The following is a 17,678-nucleotide window of genomic DNA, read 5'->3' as shown; positions in this document are numbered from 1 at the left end:
GATCTTATCGAAACGTATAAGATTATGAGGGGGCTTGACAAGGTGGATGCAGAGAGGATGTTTCCACTGATGGGGGAGACTAGAACTAGAGGGCATGATCTTAGAATAAGGGGCCGCCCATTTAAAACTGAGATGAGGAGAAATTTCTTCTCTCAGAGGGTTGTAAATCTGTGGAATTCACTGCCTCAGAGAGCTGTGGAAGCTGGGATATTGAATAAATTTAAGACAGAAAGTGAGTTTCTTAACCGATAAGGGGATAAGGGGTTATGGTGAGCGGGCGGGGAAGTGGAGCTGAGTCCATGATCGGATCAGCCATGATCTTATTGAATGGCGGAGCAAGCTTGAGGGACTGTATGGCCTACTCATGTTACTGTATCTTATATGACAAGGTGAGCGTTCTCGCTTTCGCCTTGTAAGAAGTGCTGGTGGAAGAATGCATTTGAATTTAATTGGGAAAACCAAAATTGACCTGGGGAAAACTGCAATTGGATGGAACTCTGCCTTCACTAACTTCATGCAAAGATAGCCAAATGATACGAAACGGGTTGGCTTCCACCCTATGCATACCGAGGAGAGGCAAGATGGTAACAAAGGAGTACAGGTCAGCACATTGAAAGGCTTTGGAGAGTCAGGCGGTGAGACGCTGTCTGGAGTTATGAGGGACGGGACCCAATGGATAGTATACATTCCGGCACTCTGCACGTTCCCCAGTACTGCCGCCACAGGCACTTGATTCCACATCGCAGACAGTCAATAAACAACAAAACAATCCAGTTTATTTATTTCTCATCTTTATTTTTTCTTTTTAAAATTTGTTTTAAATGTGATCGCCACAAAGTTGACCACAAGCGTCTGAAAACAAAAAAAAAATAACTGTGATTAATGTCATCACTTCGAACAACTCTGTAAATACGTTAATGCATAAAATAGCCCAGCGGGGATGCGATTGGGGGAAGTGGAGGGTGTGAGGGAGGGGTGTGTGTGCGGGAGGATATCTAAAATCAATTCTAACACTACTAACAGTTTACAGGAAGAGGCAGGCCCGTGGGCACCATATACAGGGTGCAAAGATGCAGTGATAGGAATGATTAGGTTTTCGGTAAAACAAGTTCAGTGTTGTCACCAGGATTTCTCGTGCACTGGTAGGCTGAAGCCCAACTTCAGAAAGCAGTACACACTTGAGATGCTGTAGATTCCTCCCCTCAAGTTATTCCTCCGACCAATAGAGTGTTTAATCTATTTATAGAGACCACAAGCTGGTCGCTCCCGGGACTGCCCGAGTTTGGAAGCACAGTACATGGTTTAGCTCGGGGCACTTTGGGGGGAAAACAATCACACCCCTTTTACTGAAATCCTAGTGTGGGAGGGGGCAAAAAAGGGGCTTCACTCGCGAAAATATCTGACACCCACAGTAACCAACCCCAGTGACAACAGAGAGATTGCCTTTATTTTAAAAAACACTTAGTCACATGTTCACAATAAGCTTGTACAAAGGGATCTTTTTTTGTAAGATCAGCATGGAGAGTCCACAGTTACTACAATGAGAGAACAATGTTAACTCTTACTGCCTTGAAAAGTGCTGTATATATTTTACACAAAGTTTAAACCCAGCAGTTGTAAGCAGTGACTTTGTAGAAAAGCTCGGTTTTCAAAGTAACAGAACGGCCTTCCAAACCAAAGCGGTGCCCCCAACTGAAGTGTCAAATATATATTTTAAAACTTTATATAATTAAAAAGTTGAAATGATAAGGGGTACAAATCCAGTGGGGGTGGGGGAGGTGTCTGACAGACCGACTGTCAATGTTCAGCCATCTCCAGCTAAACACGGGCCTGAGCAACACAGGGATTGCGGATTACAGCGAGGATTCAGAGGTGGAAATCCTACTAACCATCACAGTAAACTTCTGAGCTGCCGCGTAACGGATGGCTATCTTTTTTCATAATAAACATGGACTCAGTATCTGGGAGTGGGTTGCAGGCTGGAATCAGGTCACTAATACTGTCTAGTTATAGGCTGCAGTCTGCTCCAGGGATTCGGGGGCTTTTATAAAGAGAATAAAAACCCGCGAGCGAGTTATGGACTGGAATCTAATCGAGGGATTCACAATCAAAAGGGCGTGTGTGTGTTTTAAAATAAATATCAGGCACCCGAGCCTCAAACGGAAACAGAAAACGCGGGAGACACTTAGCTCAGCCCACTGGATGTTTTAGAGCTGAATCTTCCAGCCAGAGGGTTTGCAGCCCAAACATCAGCTGACCCACTGGGCGCCTCCAGCATTTGCTCTTTCCGTTTGGTCTCCAGCAGTCCGCATGTTTTGCAGGATAAAGGATTGTGGAAACCCTCTGATGTTGGGGTTAAACCAACACTGTTTCTGGGGAGCTGGCCGCAGGCACTGGAACCTGTTTAAGGTGGAGGACACTCCGTGTTCACACCTTCACCCAGTTGAACGCAGAGAAGCCGAGCCAACAGTTTAATGAGCACCCGCTTCTCCCCCCTTCCCTCCTTTGCTGAGAAACTTAGTAGGCGTCTGTTGTTGCTTTCAAAACTGGTTTCCTGATCAACTCAGTTTTCCCATCAGAGACATGTGTTGGACCTAGAACGCTTACATCTAATTTTGACCAATTTTATTTCAGCGGAGTTTATGAAAAAAAATCAAAAAGCATTTTTTGTACTGTTCATTTTGGGTCCATTTTTGTTCCTGCGATACCCATTAGCGAAGACAAATGAAATGCCTTCAAAGTGCAGACAGAATTTAACCAGCAAACCGTTGGGTCAGCAGCCAGTAAAGAGCCACTGCAGTGACCAATCCCATTGGATGTACTATTGTCACGCTCACTGGATCCTACAGTTCATTAAAGCACGTTGTTGAAGTTTATAGATGGGATGCAAACTAATACTAAATGCACATTCAATGACCATAGGATACACAATTTCAGTCAATGTGATTCTCTGACTCCAAGGGATACATTTTTTGTGTATAGGGAAGAGTTAGATTAGTTTTAGTGCAAACATTTTTTAATTTCACACTCCTACAAAACAAACCCATCCCACCTTTCAACTATTGGTGGATGCAATAAGGCAGTGGACTATTTGGGTTTGAATGAGGGCAGCCTAAGTTCAGCCAATCACCGAGCCTATACCACAGACTAGCACTGCACATTCCATCACCCCACTTCCACTGCCAGGAACAGTTCCCATGGATGACCCAATCTCACTACTGCACCCACTCTTAATTAAAAACAAACATTCCTTAGTGTAATAAACCAGCATTATTCCAAACTCCAAAGATCACAGTTACAAAATGCAGGAGCTGCAGCTTTTGTCTTTACGGTGATTAGCTGTTTGTTGTAAAACCAATATTGGAAATAAACCTGTCAAAGTAACTATGCCTTTCATGGTTCCTCTTTAATTCATTCTTGACTTTAGACTGAACAGAACTTATCATGTAAATGGTGGTGCAGGTTAGGTTTCACAGATTCCATTCATTTGGTTAATACTATTGTTTAAACTACATGCTATCATACAATACCCATAATATAAATTCTTCTCTACCCACTGGGTAGGATATGTGCATAATATATTCAAGTTATACACAGCACCAGAGAGAGAGAGAGGGAAACAAAGAAATTGAACAAAGCAGCACTTTTAACATGAGGCACAACACTTGCAGAACCTGGGAGTGTTAATATAAAGCTGAAATCTTAAGATAAGGTCACACAGTTTCTTTCTCCCCCTTCTGAATTGCACATGGACGATTCGCCTCCCAGCCTGCAGAACTCTCAATAGACCTGACATAAAAGCAACACGCACACTGTCTCAATCTTGCAGCAATTTTTAAAAAATAAACTTCAGTAACTGAACACCTCACGGTGCCTAAATCACACAAATATCAGAGACGGTGAAAGGGAGGCCAGGGAGATGGAGCAATTTCAGACAAAGCAAACTCAAAACAGATTAGAAACAGTGTGGTTCTTGACTCGGCCTTCATCTGGCACGAGCAGGAATCTCCACTGCACTACACAGGAGGGCCCAGCATTCGAGAGCAAACTCAAAACCTTTAATATAAAAATAAACATGCGGGAGAATTGCAGGTAACCCATACATTAAGGGAACAAAATCTTGTGGTGGGAAACAATGGCGACTGAAGAGCTAAACTGTGTAGGGTCATTACAAGAAGTAAAAAGAAAGAATGGAAGAACAAATGGGAAAGGTGGTTCTGGACAAAATCACTATGTTGGGTTCTTTTTACAGACTGGATTGACTTTTGTAAATGGACTTATGTCCTTCCCATGTCAACTGAAATTCTCTCCGACTCTAACCCAATCCCCCGTCCATCGGAAACTAAAATGAGGAGTAATTGGGCGGGATGTAAAATCGGCACGTTACCCGATCCCATGGGTTAGGTTAAAATTACCCCCCGGTTGTGAGTTGATGTTGTTAGACAGCCAAACAAAACGATTATCTAGTTGGAAGGCATATTGGAACTACGCACTTTCCTCCTCCTCCTCCTCCTCCTCCTCCCAGGAGAACAGGTGAGCAGCCACATAACACTGGTGTTTCTGTTTTGTCCCAGATGGCTTCACATACCTTGGGGAAGCCGAGCATTGGCTTGGCTTACATTGGTCAGACATGCGCAGTCAACAACTTGAGCTGGGCAGGTCCAAAAGCCTAGCGAGGAAATCAAGAGATAGATGTGTGCAAGCGGTTGCAGGACCGAGTTACCCTTAGGCTCTGCTGAATATGGGCAACAGATGCTAGCTATATGATGATGATTCAATGGTGACCCATTTGCCAGAAGCAGATTCGTAGATATGCATGAAAGATGTTAGAAGGGGGCTACCAAGACACATCCAACAGCGTAAACATGATACCATGCACAGATCTATATGGTTTCTGTCACTTATGGCTACTCGAGGGGATTGGCGAGTTACATTAATCCAACCTCTGCTTTCAATCAATTAAGTAGCAGCCTTCTGTCATTCTCCATGACCTGTGGTAAGCCTGCAGGGACGCATTTCCAATTTACTCTGTCTAGAGAGATTTTTTGAAGCAATTATCTCGTGCACGAGCAAAGTACTAGGAATACCACTAGCACAGAAACCACATTCCACCATTTTTAAATTTCAACTTTATTTGGCCAATGATGCAACAATTTGAAAAGTGGATGCCATTTTAAGGTGTGGTTTTGTTATTGGTTATTGGACGTTGGGGGAGCTTTAGTCATTGGATGCAGGCTCAGGCCTGTTCAGAGAACAGGGAAAAGCTATAAACTAGGGACACAATGGTGTGATTGAGAACTTCAATCAATTCAGTAAGTCATTCGCTACTAGATGAATCTCATCAGAAGTTGGGACAAGAATATTTGAAAAGGTCTCCAACTCCCAGTCAACAAATGGAAATCCATTCGGGCTATTTGACTGTTTCGAACCCTCAATTCCTTACTCATCTTGAATGAATGGGTCACGTCAAAGTGTGGTCTATCCACATCTCCACAACCAATCGAGCAACTTCCAAACTTCATTCAGAGGAAACAAGTCAGAATATCAGCCACCATGTGACCATAGATGAGGTGATCAAAATGCCAACCGATTTCTCTTATTAAAAATGACCATTCTTCCCTTTCTTTTTCTCACTTTGCCCTTTCCCAATAAATAATCCATTCTTTGTTCCACCCGCCCCCCGATTCCCCATTTGGGGGAATTTTGTGCTCCAGGTTGAGAGAGATGGCAATAATAGGGAATGGACTATTTTTCATTCCTGTAGTGTAGACAGACTCCACACTGTCCAGACTAGACCCCAACCACAGGCTGGGGAAAAAGTGCCCCTTGCTGTACCAGTGACTCATTCACACACCCAAACTTCTTTCCAAGTCAAGTCATTACTCCTGTCCTGGGCTTGAAACCAGACTCCCAAAGTATACCGACAATTTTCTAAACTTAACTGGAACCCAATACCTGGCCCATCACGTTCTCGTGAACCATTTCACAATGAGGCTAGCGTTGATTTTAAAGGGAATGGTCTCTTAATAAAAGTTGCCGCACACTTTTGCAAACTTGCTAAAAAGGTACCAAAACTGTCACATATATTTTATTCCGCCACACTGGGTATAAAGAGGACTGAATGTCTTTGGTTATCTTCATGACTATTTTCTAGCCTGATGGTTCTTGTAAGATGTACTGCACGTTGGATTCACAGTATTAGGTCCATCGTGTCACTGAGAGCCACAAGGTGGAACCGGGGAGTTTCCTTGTAACTCCCATTATCGAGTCTTAAAGCACAATTTCTTTTCAATGTCAGGTGACCCTCTAGCTTTGCTCTATATTCTATTATCAATGTCTAATTGGAATTTCTTTTCCCAATGGAGCTGGGGCCTGTAGGATGTTACCGACAAGTATCTGTGTAGCTCAGCACTTCTATATCCAAGAACGTTTCTGCTTGCTCGTACGTCTGTGCCAGATACTGGAGGCCGTCACTATTATAAGCGTCTGCTTGTTACTCATATTACAAAATAGTGCAATGTTTCAAAAGTGTTCATAAATAACTCTAAACCCCTGTTTTTTTTTTAAGACAGAATGTTAGAGACACGCCGAAATGGCACTCAAAAAATTGCCATTTCTCAAATCTGGGAACAAAACAAAAAAGTCATTTTCGTATAGGCCATTTCTATTACAAAAATACTCCTGCCTCCACATGCAGATTTCTCATTAGACATATTGCAGGTTCTTCAAACGTAAAATTTTGTGCAAATGTTTCTTTAAAGTTAAGTGAGATAATTAAAGACAGCATTTTACGCACATTGCTTAAACTAAGGTCTCTTTTAAAGTAACAGAGTATTGGAACTTCCTTATCTAACGTAGCTCAGCAGAACCACCTTATGCTCGAGTGTTCAATTCAGATGCGACATAACTAGTATTTACTTTATACAATGGAGAAGGGGGGAGGGGGAGGGACGAGCACAGCTGCTCTCCGCCCACCCTTGCCCCCTGGTTTTAGTTGAAGTGCACGAAGAGTGGGTCTCAGAAAGGATGTCCCGTCTTTTTGTCTTTGCTGTTCCGGACAACTGTACTCTCGAGGCCATTGTTCTGGGGGTGCTGCAGTCTGTTGCCTCCCATCATGGAGAGGACGCCATGGTTCTGCTGGTGCTGGAAAAAGGTCGACCCCGGGTAGTGACCTATGACTTCGTTGTACGTGGGGGGGGGTCCTTCCATACGTCCGTTGCTGCTGTAACTGGTGGCGCTGATGCCAGAGTTGCTGCTGGGCGGGCAGGGCCCCCCCCCATTGTAAATCGACGTGTCTATCAGGTCGCTGTCGAATATAGTCCTGTTCGGGGGGGCCCGCACCGACTCGCGGTTCAGTTCCATCTGCTGCTCAGGGTCCCGGAGCTGGAGGGTGCACGGCCCCTGGTATGGAGGGGGCTCCTCGCCATCCGACAGAGAGATGGTGGGAGGGAGGTCGATCTCGTGCTGCAGGTACGGGTAGGTGGGCTGGAAGCGACTGAATCGATCCCGCTGCAGGAACGACGGGACTGTTAATCGGTCTGTCGACCTGGGCGTGTAAATCTGCTGCTGAAACACAAAGGACGTCAGTCAGTTAGTCAGTCAGTCACCTCCACAACAGCCATTTGTGATTTTATCAACAACCAAGTCAAAATAATGGCACCAAACATTAAAAGCAGGAACTGAAACACACATGCAAAAGTTGAACACATTCAATTGCTGAATTTCAAGTAGGACTATTTATATTTCAGTTAATGGAGGCAAAGGTTGAAATGAATGAATGTGCATTTATATAGCGCCTTTCATAATCTCGGGACGTCTCAAAGCGCTTTACAACCAATGAAGTGCTTTGAGTGTAGTCACTGTTGTAAGGTGAGAAACGCAGCAGGCAATTTGCGCACAGCAAGCTCCCACAAACAGCAATCTGATAATGACCAGATAATCTGTTTTAGTGATGTTTGTTTAGGACCAGGTCACTGGGGAGGTCTCCTCTGCTCTTCGAAATTGTGCAATGGGATCGTTTACATCCACACGAAAGGTTTAATGTCTCATTTGAATGATGGCCCCTCCGACAGTGCAACAATGGAATGTCAGCCTGGACTTATATTCAATATTTTGGAGTGGGGCTTGAACCCACAACCTTCTGACTCAGGTGTGATTGCTAACCACTGAGCCGAGGGCAACGCGGATACTGAATGGGGGCTATGTGCCTTGTATCAAAAGGTCAGCACTTGCTGAACCGCGCTGGGTGGAGGGTGCCTCAAGCTCACACCCTTTTATATCCATTTCTGGTTTAGATATTTCAGGGACTGGTAATTGGAGGGTATTCTGTTACCCGTGTCCTAACTCGCACCCAGTCCAAGTCTCTCATCGCCCCTGTGCTCGCTGACCTACATTGTATCCCAGTCCAGCAACGTCTTGAGTTTTAAAAACGCTCATCTTAGTGTTCAAATCCCTCCATGGCCTCACCCCTCCCTATCTGTAACCTCCTCCAAGCCCCACAACCCTCCGAAAACTGCATTCCTCCAATTCTGGCCTCTTGTGCATTCCCTATTTCCTTTGCCCCACCATTGGTATCCGTACATTTAGCTTCCTGGTCCCCAAGTTCTGGAATTCCCTCCCCAAACCTCCTCTTCTTCTTTAAGGCACTCCTTAAAACCGACCTCTTTGACCAAGCTTTTAGTTATCTGTCCTAATATCTCCCTATGTGGATTGGTGTATAATTTTGGTTGCTAACAGTCCTGTGAAGTGCCTTGGGATATCTTACTATGCTAAAGGTGCGATATAAATGCAAGCTGTAGTTGGTCTTTCGCACTGGTGAGATAACCTGCAAACATTTTCAGCCCTGCACTTTATAACCCGTCAGTAAATGCGAAGATCGGTTTAATGAGCTGTCATTACAACTTCCAGGTGCAGCCAGCTACAACTCTGAATATAAAGTCCCGGGGATGGGGAGAGGGTCAGGAATCAGTTAAACTGTTCCTTATTTAACCTCACTGGTAGTCCAATTTAAAATTAAAGTTGTTACAGGAGATATTGGACAATTTAAAATTACTGAATCAACATTCACTGCCCTCCCCAAAACCGCTCACCCACCTTTATTCACTGTCTGGTCACACACACTTAGACAGGTCACCTGGCACCCAGGGGCCATATCTCAGCATTAGCTCACGGTTTCCTATAGCCTCTTCTCCTGCTCCAGATGTTGTTATCAAGTATAATGGGCCGAAAAGTGGCAAGTAACATACACGCCAGACAATGACTCTCTCCAAGAGAGTCAAACCACCGCCTCATAACATTCAGCGGCATTACCATCGCCGAATCCCTGACCACCAACATCCTGGGGGTCACCAATGACCAGAAACTTAACTGGGCCAGCCACATAAATACTGTGGCAACAAGAGCGGGTCAGAGGCTGGGTATTCTGTGGCAAGTGTCTCACCTCCTGACTCCCCAAAGCCTTTCCATCATCTACAAGGCACAAGTCAGGAGTGTGATGGAATACTCTCCACTTGCCTGGATGAGTGCAGCTCCAACAACACAAGAAGCTCGACACCATCCAGGACAAAGCAGCCCGCTTGATTGGCACCCCATCCACCACCGTAAACATTCATTCCCTCCACCACCAGCATAGCGTGGCTGCAGTGTGAACCATCCATAAGATGCACTGCAGCAACCTGCCAAGGTTTCTTCGGCAGCACCTCCCAAACCCGCAGCCTCTACCACCTAGAAGGACAAGGGCAGCAGGCACATGGGAACACCATCACCTGCAAGTTACACACCATCCTGACTTGGAAATATATCACCGTTCCTTCATTGTCTCTGGGTCAAAATCCTGGAACTCCCTCCCCAACTGCACTGTGGGAGCACCTTCACCACACGGACTGCAGCGGTTCAAGGTGGCGGCTCACCACCACCACCTTCTCAAAGGCAGTAAATGCTGGACTCATCAGCAATGCCCACATCCCAGGAATGAATATTAAAAATTCATAATGCTTCAGTGGAGCACACAATGCAGGGTGCTGGGCAACATTTAAATTCATCTCACAATTAGTTTCCAGGAGATCAAATGGGAGTATTACTTCAGTCAGTGTTACATTTGTCCACTGTAAGATAATATAATGAGTGAGTGTGTATTATATATATATATTAGAGATATAAAAAAAACACACTATTTATGTAATGCCATTCACGACCTTAGGACGTGAAGAAGAGCAGGGGAGTTTTCCCCTGTGTCCTGGCCAATATTTATCACTCAACCAACATCATTAAAAACAGATTATCGGGTCATGTATGGTATAAGGTAGACTGGAATGCACAATTAGGTGAAGTGAGGATTAGACCTTACAGGCTTGCATCGGACATTCCAGTCACTGACACTGCTGTCTGAAGGACACAGGCTCCCTTCCTACATGTTACAGAAAGATGAATAACAAGGCGTGAGAAGCTTATTTTAATCTACAGTAACTTTCAACTGTGGGGTGGAATAAATATGACATGCAAAATAAAACCACAATGCTGGTCTCTCTCTCGGATACAGTCTATAATTGTACTGCTGGGTCCTTTTCATGGTTCAAGTGAGACACTGCTCAAAATGTTCACACCCCCATCAGTTCACATTTCGGCACCGTTTTCACCTTGGCTCAGTGGCAGCACTCTCGCCTCAGGCAGAAGATTGTGGCCAACTGCATTGCTTTTCAGCTAAGACATTAACCAAGGCCCTGTCTACTCTCTTATGTGGACGCAACAGACCCCACGGCACTATTCGATGAGGAGCAGGAGTTTCCCCCCCACCAATGTCCTGGTCAATAATTATCTCTCAACCAGCATCACTAAAATATATTATCTGGTCACATTGCTGATTGTGGGATCTTGCCTGTGTGCCACATTTCCTACATTACAACAGTGACCGTACTTAATTGGCTGTAAAGCACTTTGAGGCATCACTTTGTTTTTGTGTTTAAGGCGAGGGACGTTGGCACTGGGGATTGGAACACTTGCCATTTCAGGCTCGGGCACCGTCAGACACAACGGCTAGATACAGAGCAAGGGGCCCGAAACTACTCTGTCAGTCTGACAATTCCCATTGTTCACAACAGCTACTCTGGGGCCAAATTTTATGTATAAATTACAGCGCAGAAACATGTCGTTCACCCCAACCAGTCTGTGTTGGCGTTTGTCCTCTGCACAATTGTTGGTCCTAATTCCATGTGTTCACCCTATTCCCCTATCCCTTTATTCTACTTTCCTTCAACCATCTATCTAACCTATTGTTTAATGTTGACATGGTCTCTGTTTCAATCATGATCCAGGAGTGCCTTCCACAGCCTCAAAATGCTCTCTTCAAAAAAGAAGTTTCTCTCACTCTGTCCTAAACCTCTTACATTCAATCTTTTCTTTATATTCATTTCCCTTCATGTTGGAGAATCAGCAGTTGTGTGCTGTGAGCCCACGAGGAAACTATCAGACACTGGTCAAACCCATCTCACATATGAAAGGAGAGAGAAAAGAGAGCGAGCGAGCAAGGGAGAGAGAAAAGAGAGAGAAGGGACAGAAGGAGAGAAATAAGTAGAGAGAGAAAAGGAAAGAGAGAGAAGAGAGGATAGAAAGAGGCGAGAGATGAGTGTGAATGAGAAGGAGATGCACTTTGTTCTGTGATGACTCACGTCTTCTGTTCATTACATCATCTATGTACAAAAGGTGTGTTTTTGAAACACCGAATATATTTGCATAACTTAATTTCTAAAGCTGCCGATACTGAAGTAAATGCCGATGGGACAGTCATGTGGCTGAGCACAAGAGCTCTGTGGGAGGGGGAGTGAAGAGGTGTGCCACACTCCGCTCCTTTCAACATTAAGGAAAGCAGAGCAACGGTTGCGGTGAGCAGGGTGGACAGACCTTGGGTTCCTATTCTGAAATCTCCACCTGCCCCCGCCTCCCCCCCACACTTCTTCAGCAGCACAGCCCCAAGTCTACAGTCACCCAACAATAACCACAGCCCCTTCACCAAAATACTTTAGGATCTCAAGTATGTGTGCACAATACATTAAACCACATGGCTCTCTGCCTGGGTTTTCCCTCGACTGTCTCGAGGTGCAGCCTTAGCCATTAATGCCAGCGGCTGTACCTCCCTCTCGTCCTCCATAATCTCAGCCTCCCACTAACCTCCCCAACAGATCAGGTCATTTCTCCCCCTCTCTATTCTATCAGCAAACCCAACAAAATGCCATCATCCCAGAACTTCAGCAAATAAAAAAAAACTCACACAAGTAAATTGCTGCAACATTTATATTAATGGCTGGCAAGTCAAAATAAAACCAAGCAACATTTCTTCCCATCTCCTCCCCACCACCTTCAGCCATAAGTACACCTGTGAGAACGTGCAGAATTGAAGAATTACTTTACTGAGCAAGTATTTTGATTAAACAAAAAACTGTTCTCGTTGAAAGTCAGCCAGTGAAAGCTATTGAGGAAGGAAGTCACACTCTGGTGAAGAAAATTCACTGACCGATTCCTACCCCTGTAAAGAAAGTCTCGACTATTCTTTTACACTCCTCACTATCTTCATAGTCCCTCTGAGCACAATTATTCCTGAAAAGCAGATTAGCTGCAGTGCTTACAGACCGCCCCGCTAATACTGCACCAAGTTAGAATGACAAATGGCTGATCATGCCCCGACATGAACTGTGCCTCCAGTGGGTGGCGCCATTGCCCAGAGAATAGAGGCGAGCAGGACTAGCAGAGCTCCCCCAGCAGAGTGTCCACAGGGACAGATTAGGGCGGTAGAAATGCAGTCTGGAGGTGACTCGACCAGAACGTGCGAATGTCACTGCGAACAGCCTCTTCATTTTCAGCGTTTATCTAGAGCCCTGCTCCTTTTCAGTATCTCTGAACAGCAGCAGAAGTGTTAAGGCTATCTTGTCACGTCAATTCCATATTTAAAGGGCTTGTCTCTCTCTTCTCCCTACCTCCCAACTCTTTCCCCCTCTCCCTCTCTCCCAAATGACAGGATAATTGGGATGCATGATGGAGGGTTGTCAGAGGTCAGCGAGACTGGTCTAATTGACTCAAAAGCAGCAAGTGTGGACAGAATGATTTCACTTCATACTAAAGGTGACCCTGTGTTGCCCATCAGTAATTCTGGGCGGCTGCACTCTTCCTAGAACAGGTCGGGCAGGTGTCAGAAGTGACCATGTGACCCGCACCATCATCATAGGCAATTCCTCGGAATCGAGGAAGACTTGCTTCCACTCTTAAAATGAGTCCTTAGGTGGCTGAACAGTCCAATACAAGAACCACAGTCCCCGAAACACGTGGGACAGATAGTCGTTGAGGGTAAGGGAGGGTTGGACTGGTTTGCCGCACGCTCTTTCCGCTGCCTGCGCTTGATTTCTGCATGCTCTCGGCGATGAGACTCGAGGTGCTCAGCGCCCTCCCGGATGCACTTCCTCCACTTAGGGCGGTCTTTGGCCAAGGACTCCTAGGTATCGGTGGGGATGTTGCAATTTGTCAAGGAGACTTTGAGGGTGTCCTGTACCACAGGTATGCTGTATACAGGCATGTGGGCAAGCGTGTGAGGGTACGTGCGGGCATTTTTAACTTTCAATACATCACTGTAAATTGGCTATCTTGTCAAGACTGCATTCTACACACACACAATGTACATCACACGTCTACGTTTGATCCTGGTTTTAACAAGAACTTGTGATGTTTCAGTGACAAGTCTGGCAATGTTGAATTATTGCACCGAGTTCTAAAACAGACTTCACTGCCAGAGCCTGAAATTCAGTTCAGTGTCTCCAGATAGGTGTTTAAATAAAGGAAGAAAAGAACTTGCATTTATATAGCACCTTTCACAACCACAATGTCCCAAAGCGCTTTACAGCCAATGAAGTACTTTTGAAGTCACTGTTGTAATGTGGGAAATGTGGCAGCCAATTTGTCCACAAGCAGCAACAAGATCGGTTGGTTTTTAGTGATGCTGGTTGAGGGAAAAATACTCGACAGGACACTGGGCAGAACTCCCCTGCTCTGCCTCAAACTGTGCCATGGGATTTGTTCAGGCCCCTCTGAACCAGCAGACAAGGCCTCGGTTTAGTGTCTCATCAGAAAGACGGCACCTCCGACAGTGTAGCACTCGCTCAGCACTGCATTGGAGTGCACAATCCCATCTGCAGCTCCGGAGTTTGGGAATGAATCAGCTATTCTGTGAATGGAGCTGTTGAGACCTCCTTGCACATTCCGCTCCCCCCCACCCCCCCCAACTCAACCACCACCTCCTCCTCCTTTCTGTATGCACCACAGGTACAGTTTGATTCCCATGTCGAGACTTTGTTGAATGTCGTGTTCACATTACCGTCGCCGATACAGCACTGTGAAACTCTGCCAATGCAATCCCACCAAGCAACAAGGGGTAGGACTTTAGTGTCCTCTGATGGAGATGGGGACAGGCTGGGTCCTTGAATCAGTTGCAGCAACAGTGGCCACAGCTGAACACGAGCTGTATTAAAACGTGTGACTGTGCAAGGCAGGTGGATGGTAATTATATCGCGAGATGGAAGTTTCTCTCGGGGAGCCAAACAAGAGCCAACTATTTAGCCATGTCTGGTTATCCAGAGGGAGACGTTGCCCCTGGAAATCCTTTACAATTTCTGATGAGGGCCGAGAGAGAGAGGCAGACAGAGGCATTCAGGAGAGAGACACTCCGAACACAGAGAGCTCGAGTCTGTCAAAGATTGGGAAGAGAGAATAACCTTTGCCCCATTGTGAGGGCAGGTAGCAGTGAGGCTGTATCCTTGCATGTTAAGAAGAGAACCCACCACTCTGAAGCAGGCCAGCGTATATGCCCTCCTGATTTTTGCAACAGTACGGGAACAGGAGTGAGAGAAAAAAAGACTTGCATTTATATAGCGTCTTTCATGACCACCGGACGTCTCAATGCGTTTTACAGCCAATGAAGTACTTTTGGACTGCAGTCACTGTTGTAATGTCGGAAACGCGGCAGCCAATTTGTGCACAGCAAGCTCCTACAAACAGCAGTGTGATAATGACCAGATAATCTGTTTTTGTTATGTTGACTGAGGGATAAATGTTGGCGAGGACACCGGGGAGAACTCCCCATGTGATGAAAGCATCAGGTGCTCCCTCAGCAGACTTTGTGTCCTGTACATTTTACCCAATTGTAGGTCGAAGCAGCCGATGGACCAAAGCGAATCTTGCCTAGCCTCTTTCTGACTGTGCAGCAATGGAGGGAGAACACTGGAGTGAGACAGAGATCGGGTCCCGAACATGGGGCAAGTTCACGGCTACACTCCTGGATCCCGCTAGATAAAGAGCAATGGGAGGGAGACCACTTCTGCAAGGAGACCTGATAGCTCAATGGGGGCCTGACAGCATGGATGGCCGAGTCAGTGACCTGTGGCCAACTTGGATTAGTGAGCGGGGGACACAGCAGTTTGCACATCGCTCCAAGTTAGCAAACATAAGAACCTGAGAAATAGGAGGAGAAGGCCATTTGGCCCCTTGAGCCTGCTCCGCCATTCAATAAGATCATGGCTGATCTGATCTTGGCCTCAGCTCTACTTTCCTGCCCGCTCCCCATAACCCTTGACTCTCTTATTATTCAAAAATCTGTCCATCTCCACCTTAAATATATTCAATGACCCAGTCTCCACAGCTCTCTGGGGTAGAGAATTCCAAAGATTCACGACCCTCAGAGAAGAAATTCTTCCTCATCTCCATTTTAAATGGGCGACCCCTTATTCTGAAACTATGTCCCCTAGTTCTAGATTCCCCCACGAGGGGAAACATCCTCTCTGCATCTACCCTGTCAAGCCCCCTCAGAATCTTATATGTTTCAATAAGATCACCTCTCATTCTTCTAAACCCCAATGAGTATAGGACCAACCTGCCTTCATAAGTCAACCCCTGTACAGTGGAGTGATGCATTGTGGATTCCAGAGTACGACACCCCTGACTTTATACTGCTACCAGTGTCAGGGGGAAATTGGGCTGTGTTAAGTTCTTTTTTATATAAAAAAGAGACAGGTGGCAAGCTTGTAATTTTAGAGACACAGTCGAGCACATGTGTCCCCCATAGAACACTGTCCTCCCACTGGTTATTTTTCAAAGTGACAGCCAGATGCAGCTACACCTGTACCAGTGACCGAGGGATTAACCCACCTGCTTTCACCCCGCAATACAATGCTGTTCTCGTCACTCGTACACCACAGCGTCCTGCCCGAGGAGTCAGATCACGAGCAGCATTCATCTATCTACCTGGCACACCTCAGCACTGATTAATGGAACTGTCAACTTGATCAATTCCCACCGTTTGAACAGCACAGAGCCCACTGCTCAATGATAAGGTCGTTTGTACCCTTCAGGTTACCGATGACTGGGACCGCCTCTACACAGGATGCTCCAGTATCTGGGTCACTTTCACATTGCACCAACACGCTTGGCAGGATAAACCCTGTGCACGCCCCCATCTGCTGCTGCTCCATATGCACTGGTATGACCGACTATTACACACTGCATTCGAGGGAAATGGTACATCTTATGTCAAGGAGACCTTGGGGGCTGAATCTGTAGTGGGTAGAACGCCCCTGTACACGACCCGGCATTCTGTCACTAAACATCGTTGAATGAGAGTGTGCAGTGCTGTGGTGGCCTGATGGTTTAAAGAGCTGGTCCTTTGGAGCCTGGAGTCCTTTCTAACTCTGTCTGGCTCCATTCCAGGCACCTAGAGAGCAGTCAATTGCTGCTTTCCCCACGCCCTCCAAAACCCATCCCCGAAGTCCAGCTCCACCACCTCCAGTACTATGCGAGAGGTGGGGAGTGCGAGCCTAGATGGTGCTGAAGGGCTATTTAATCACAGAGGGCATTCCAATCCTGATCCTATCCTCACCACATCTCTCCACAACATACACAGATACCACACCCTGTCTGCACCCCCCCGCCCCTCTCCCCTCTGCCATAACACACACTTTCCAGCACAGACTTGGTAAAGAGAGATCAGAGGAAACATGCTGGCCGATTTTAACTCTCGTCAGCCCAGGCCAAGTGTGTTGCAGTCTGGGTGCAAGCTTGGCTGGGTGGGGGGGGGGCACAGAAAGAGGGGAACCAGTGCCGTCCCAATCGGTTAATGGGGGGCAGGGTTAAGGGGAAGGAATCTGCAGTGTCCCATTCTGCAGGGGGGAGGGGGGGGGGTGGTGGGTAGAGAGATGGAAGTAACACCGTTGAATTCTGGGGGTTGATGGACAACTTCCCATTTGAGGTGAGGGCTTGATGTTGGGTGTGACAGGGCTCGCTCTGAAGAGCAATTGGGAGCCACCCCCCCCTCCCTGTATTTGGTATATATTTGTTCTGGACAGGTAGGAAGCACTGAGCAGTTCTCATTGCCCACCCCTGCTGGCTTGGTGGCGGTTATCATGGTCAGCTGTGACTCAGTAGGTGGCACTCACACCTCCGAGTCAGAAGGCTGTGCGAGACAGGAGCGCATAATCTAGGCTGACACTCCAGTGCAGTGCTGAGGGAGCGCTGCACTGTCGAGAGGTGCCGTCTTTCGGATGAGACATTAAACTGAGGTCGGGTCTGCTCACTCAGGTGGACATAAAAGATGTCATGGCACTATTTCAAAGAGCAAGGGAGTTCTCCCCAGTGTCCTGGTGAACATTTAT

At 46.3% G+C, this 17,678-nt stretch overlaps 1 protein-coding gene across 2 annotated transcripts in view; it reads right to left on the bottom strand.

Annotated features, from left to right (window-relative positions):
• Positions 1 to 774: 774 nt before the first annotated feature.
• Positions 775 to 17,678, bottom strand: part of LOC139277457 (protein TMEPAI-like) — a 101,326-nt gene continuing 84,422 nt past the window's right edge. The window contains exon 3 of one of the 2 annotated variants that reach the window (XM_070895932.1): positions 775 to 7,566. In XM_070895932.1, the coding sequence (XP_070752033.1) occupies positions 7,018 to 7,566 (549 nt within the window). In that variant the 3' untranslated portion in view covers positions 775 to 7,017. The remainder of the gene's footprint in view (positions 7,567 to 17,678) is intronic. The other variant, XM_070895933.1, reaches the window with a different exon arrangement.

Source organism: Pristiophorus japonicus, chromosome 12 (genome assembly GCF_044704955.1).
Source record: "Pristiophorus japonicus isolate sPriJap1 chromosome 12, sPriJap1.hap1, whole genome shotgun sequence".
Classification (NCBI taxonomy): domain Eukaryota; kingdom Metazoa; phylum Chordata; class Chondrichthyes; family Pristiophoridae; genus Pristiophorus; species Pristiophorus japonicus.
This window is presented reverse-complemented; position numbering and strand designations above follow the sequence as displayed.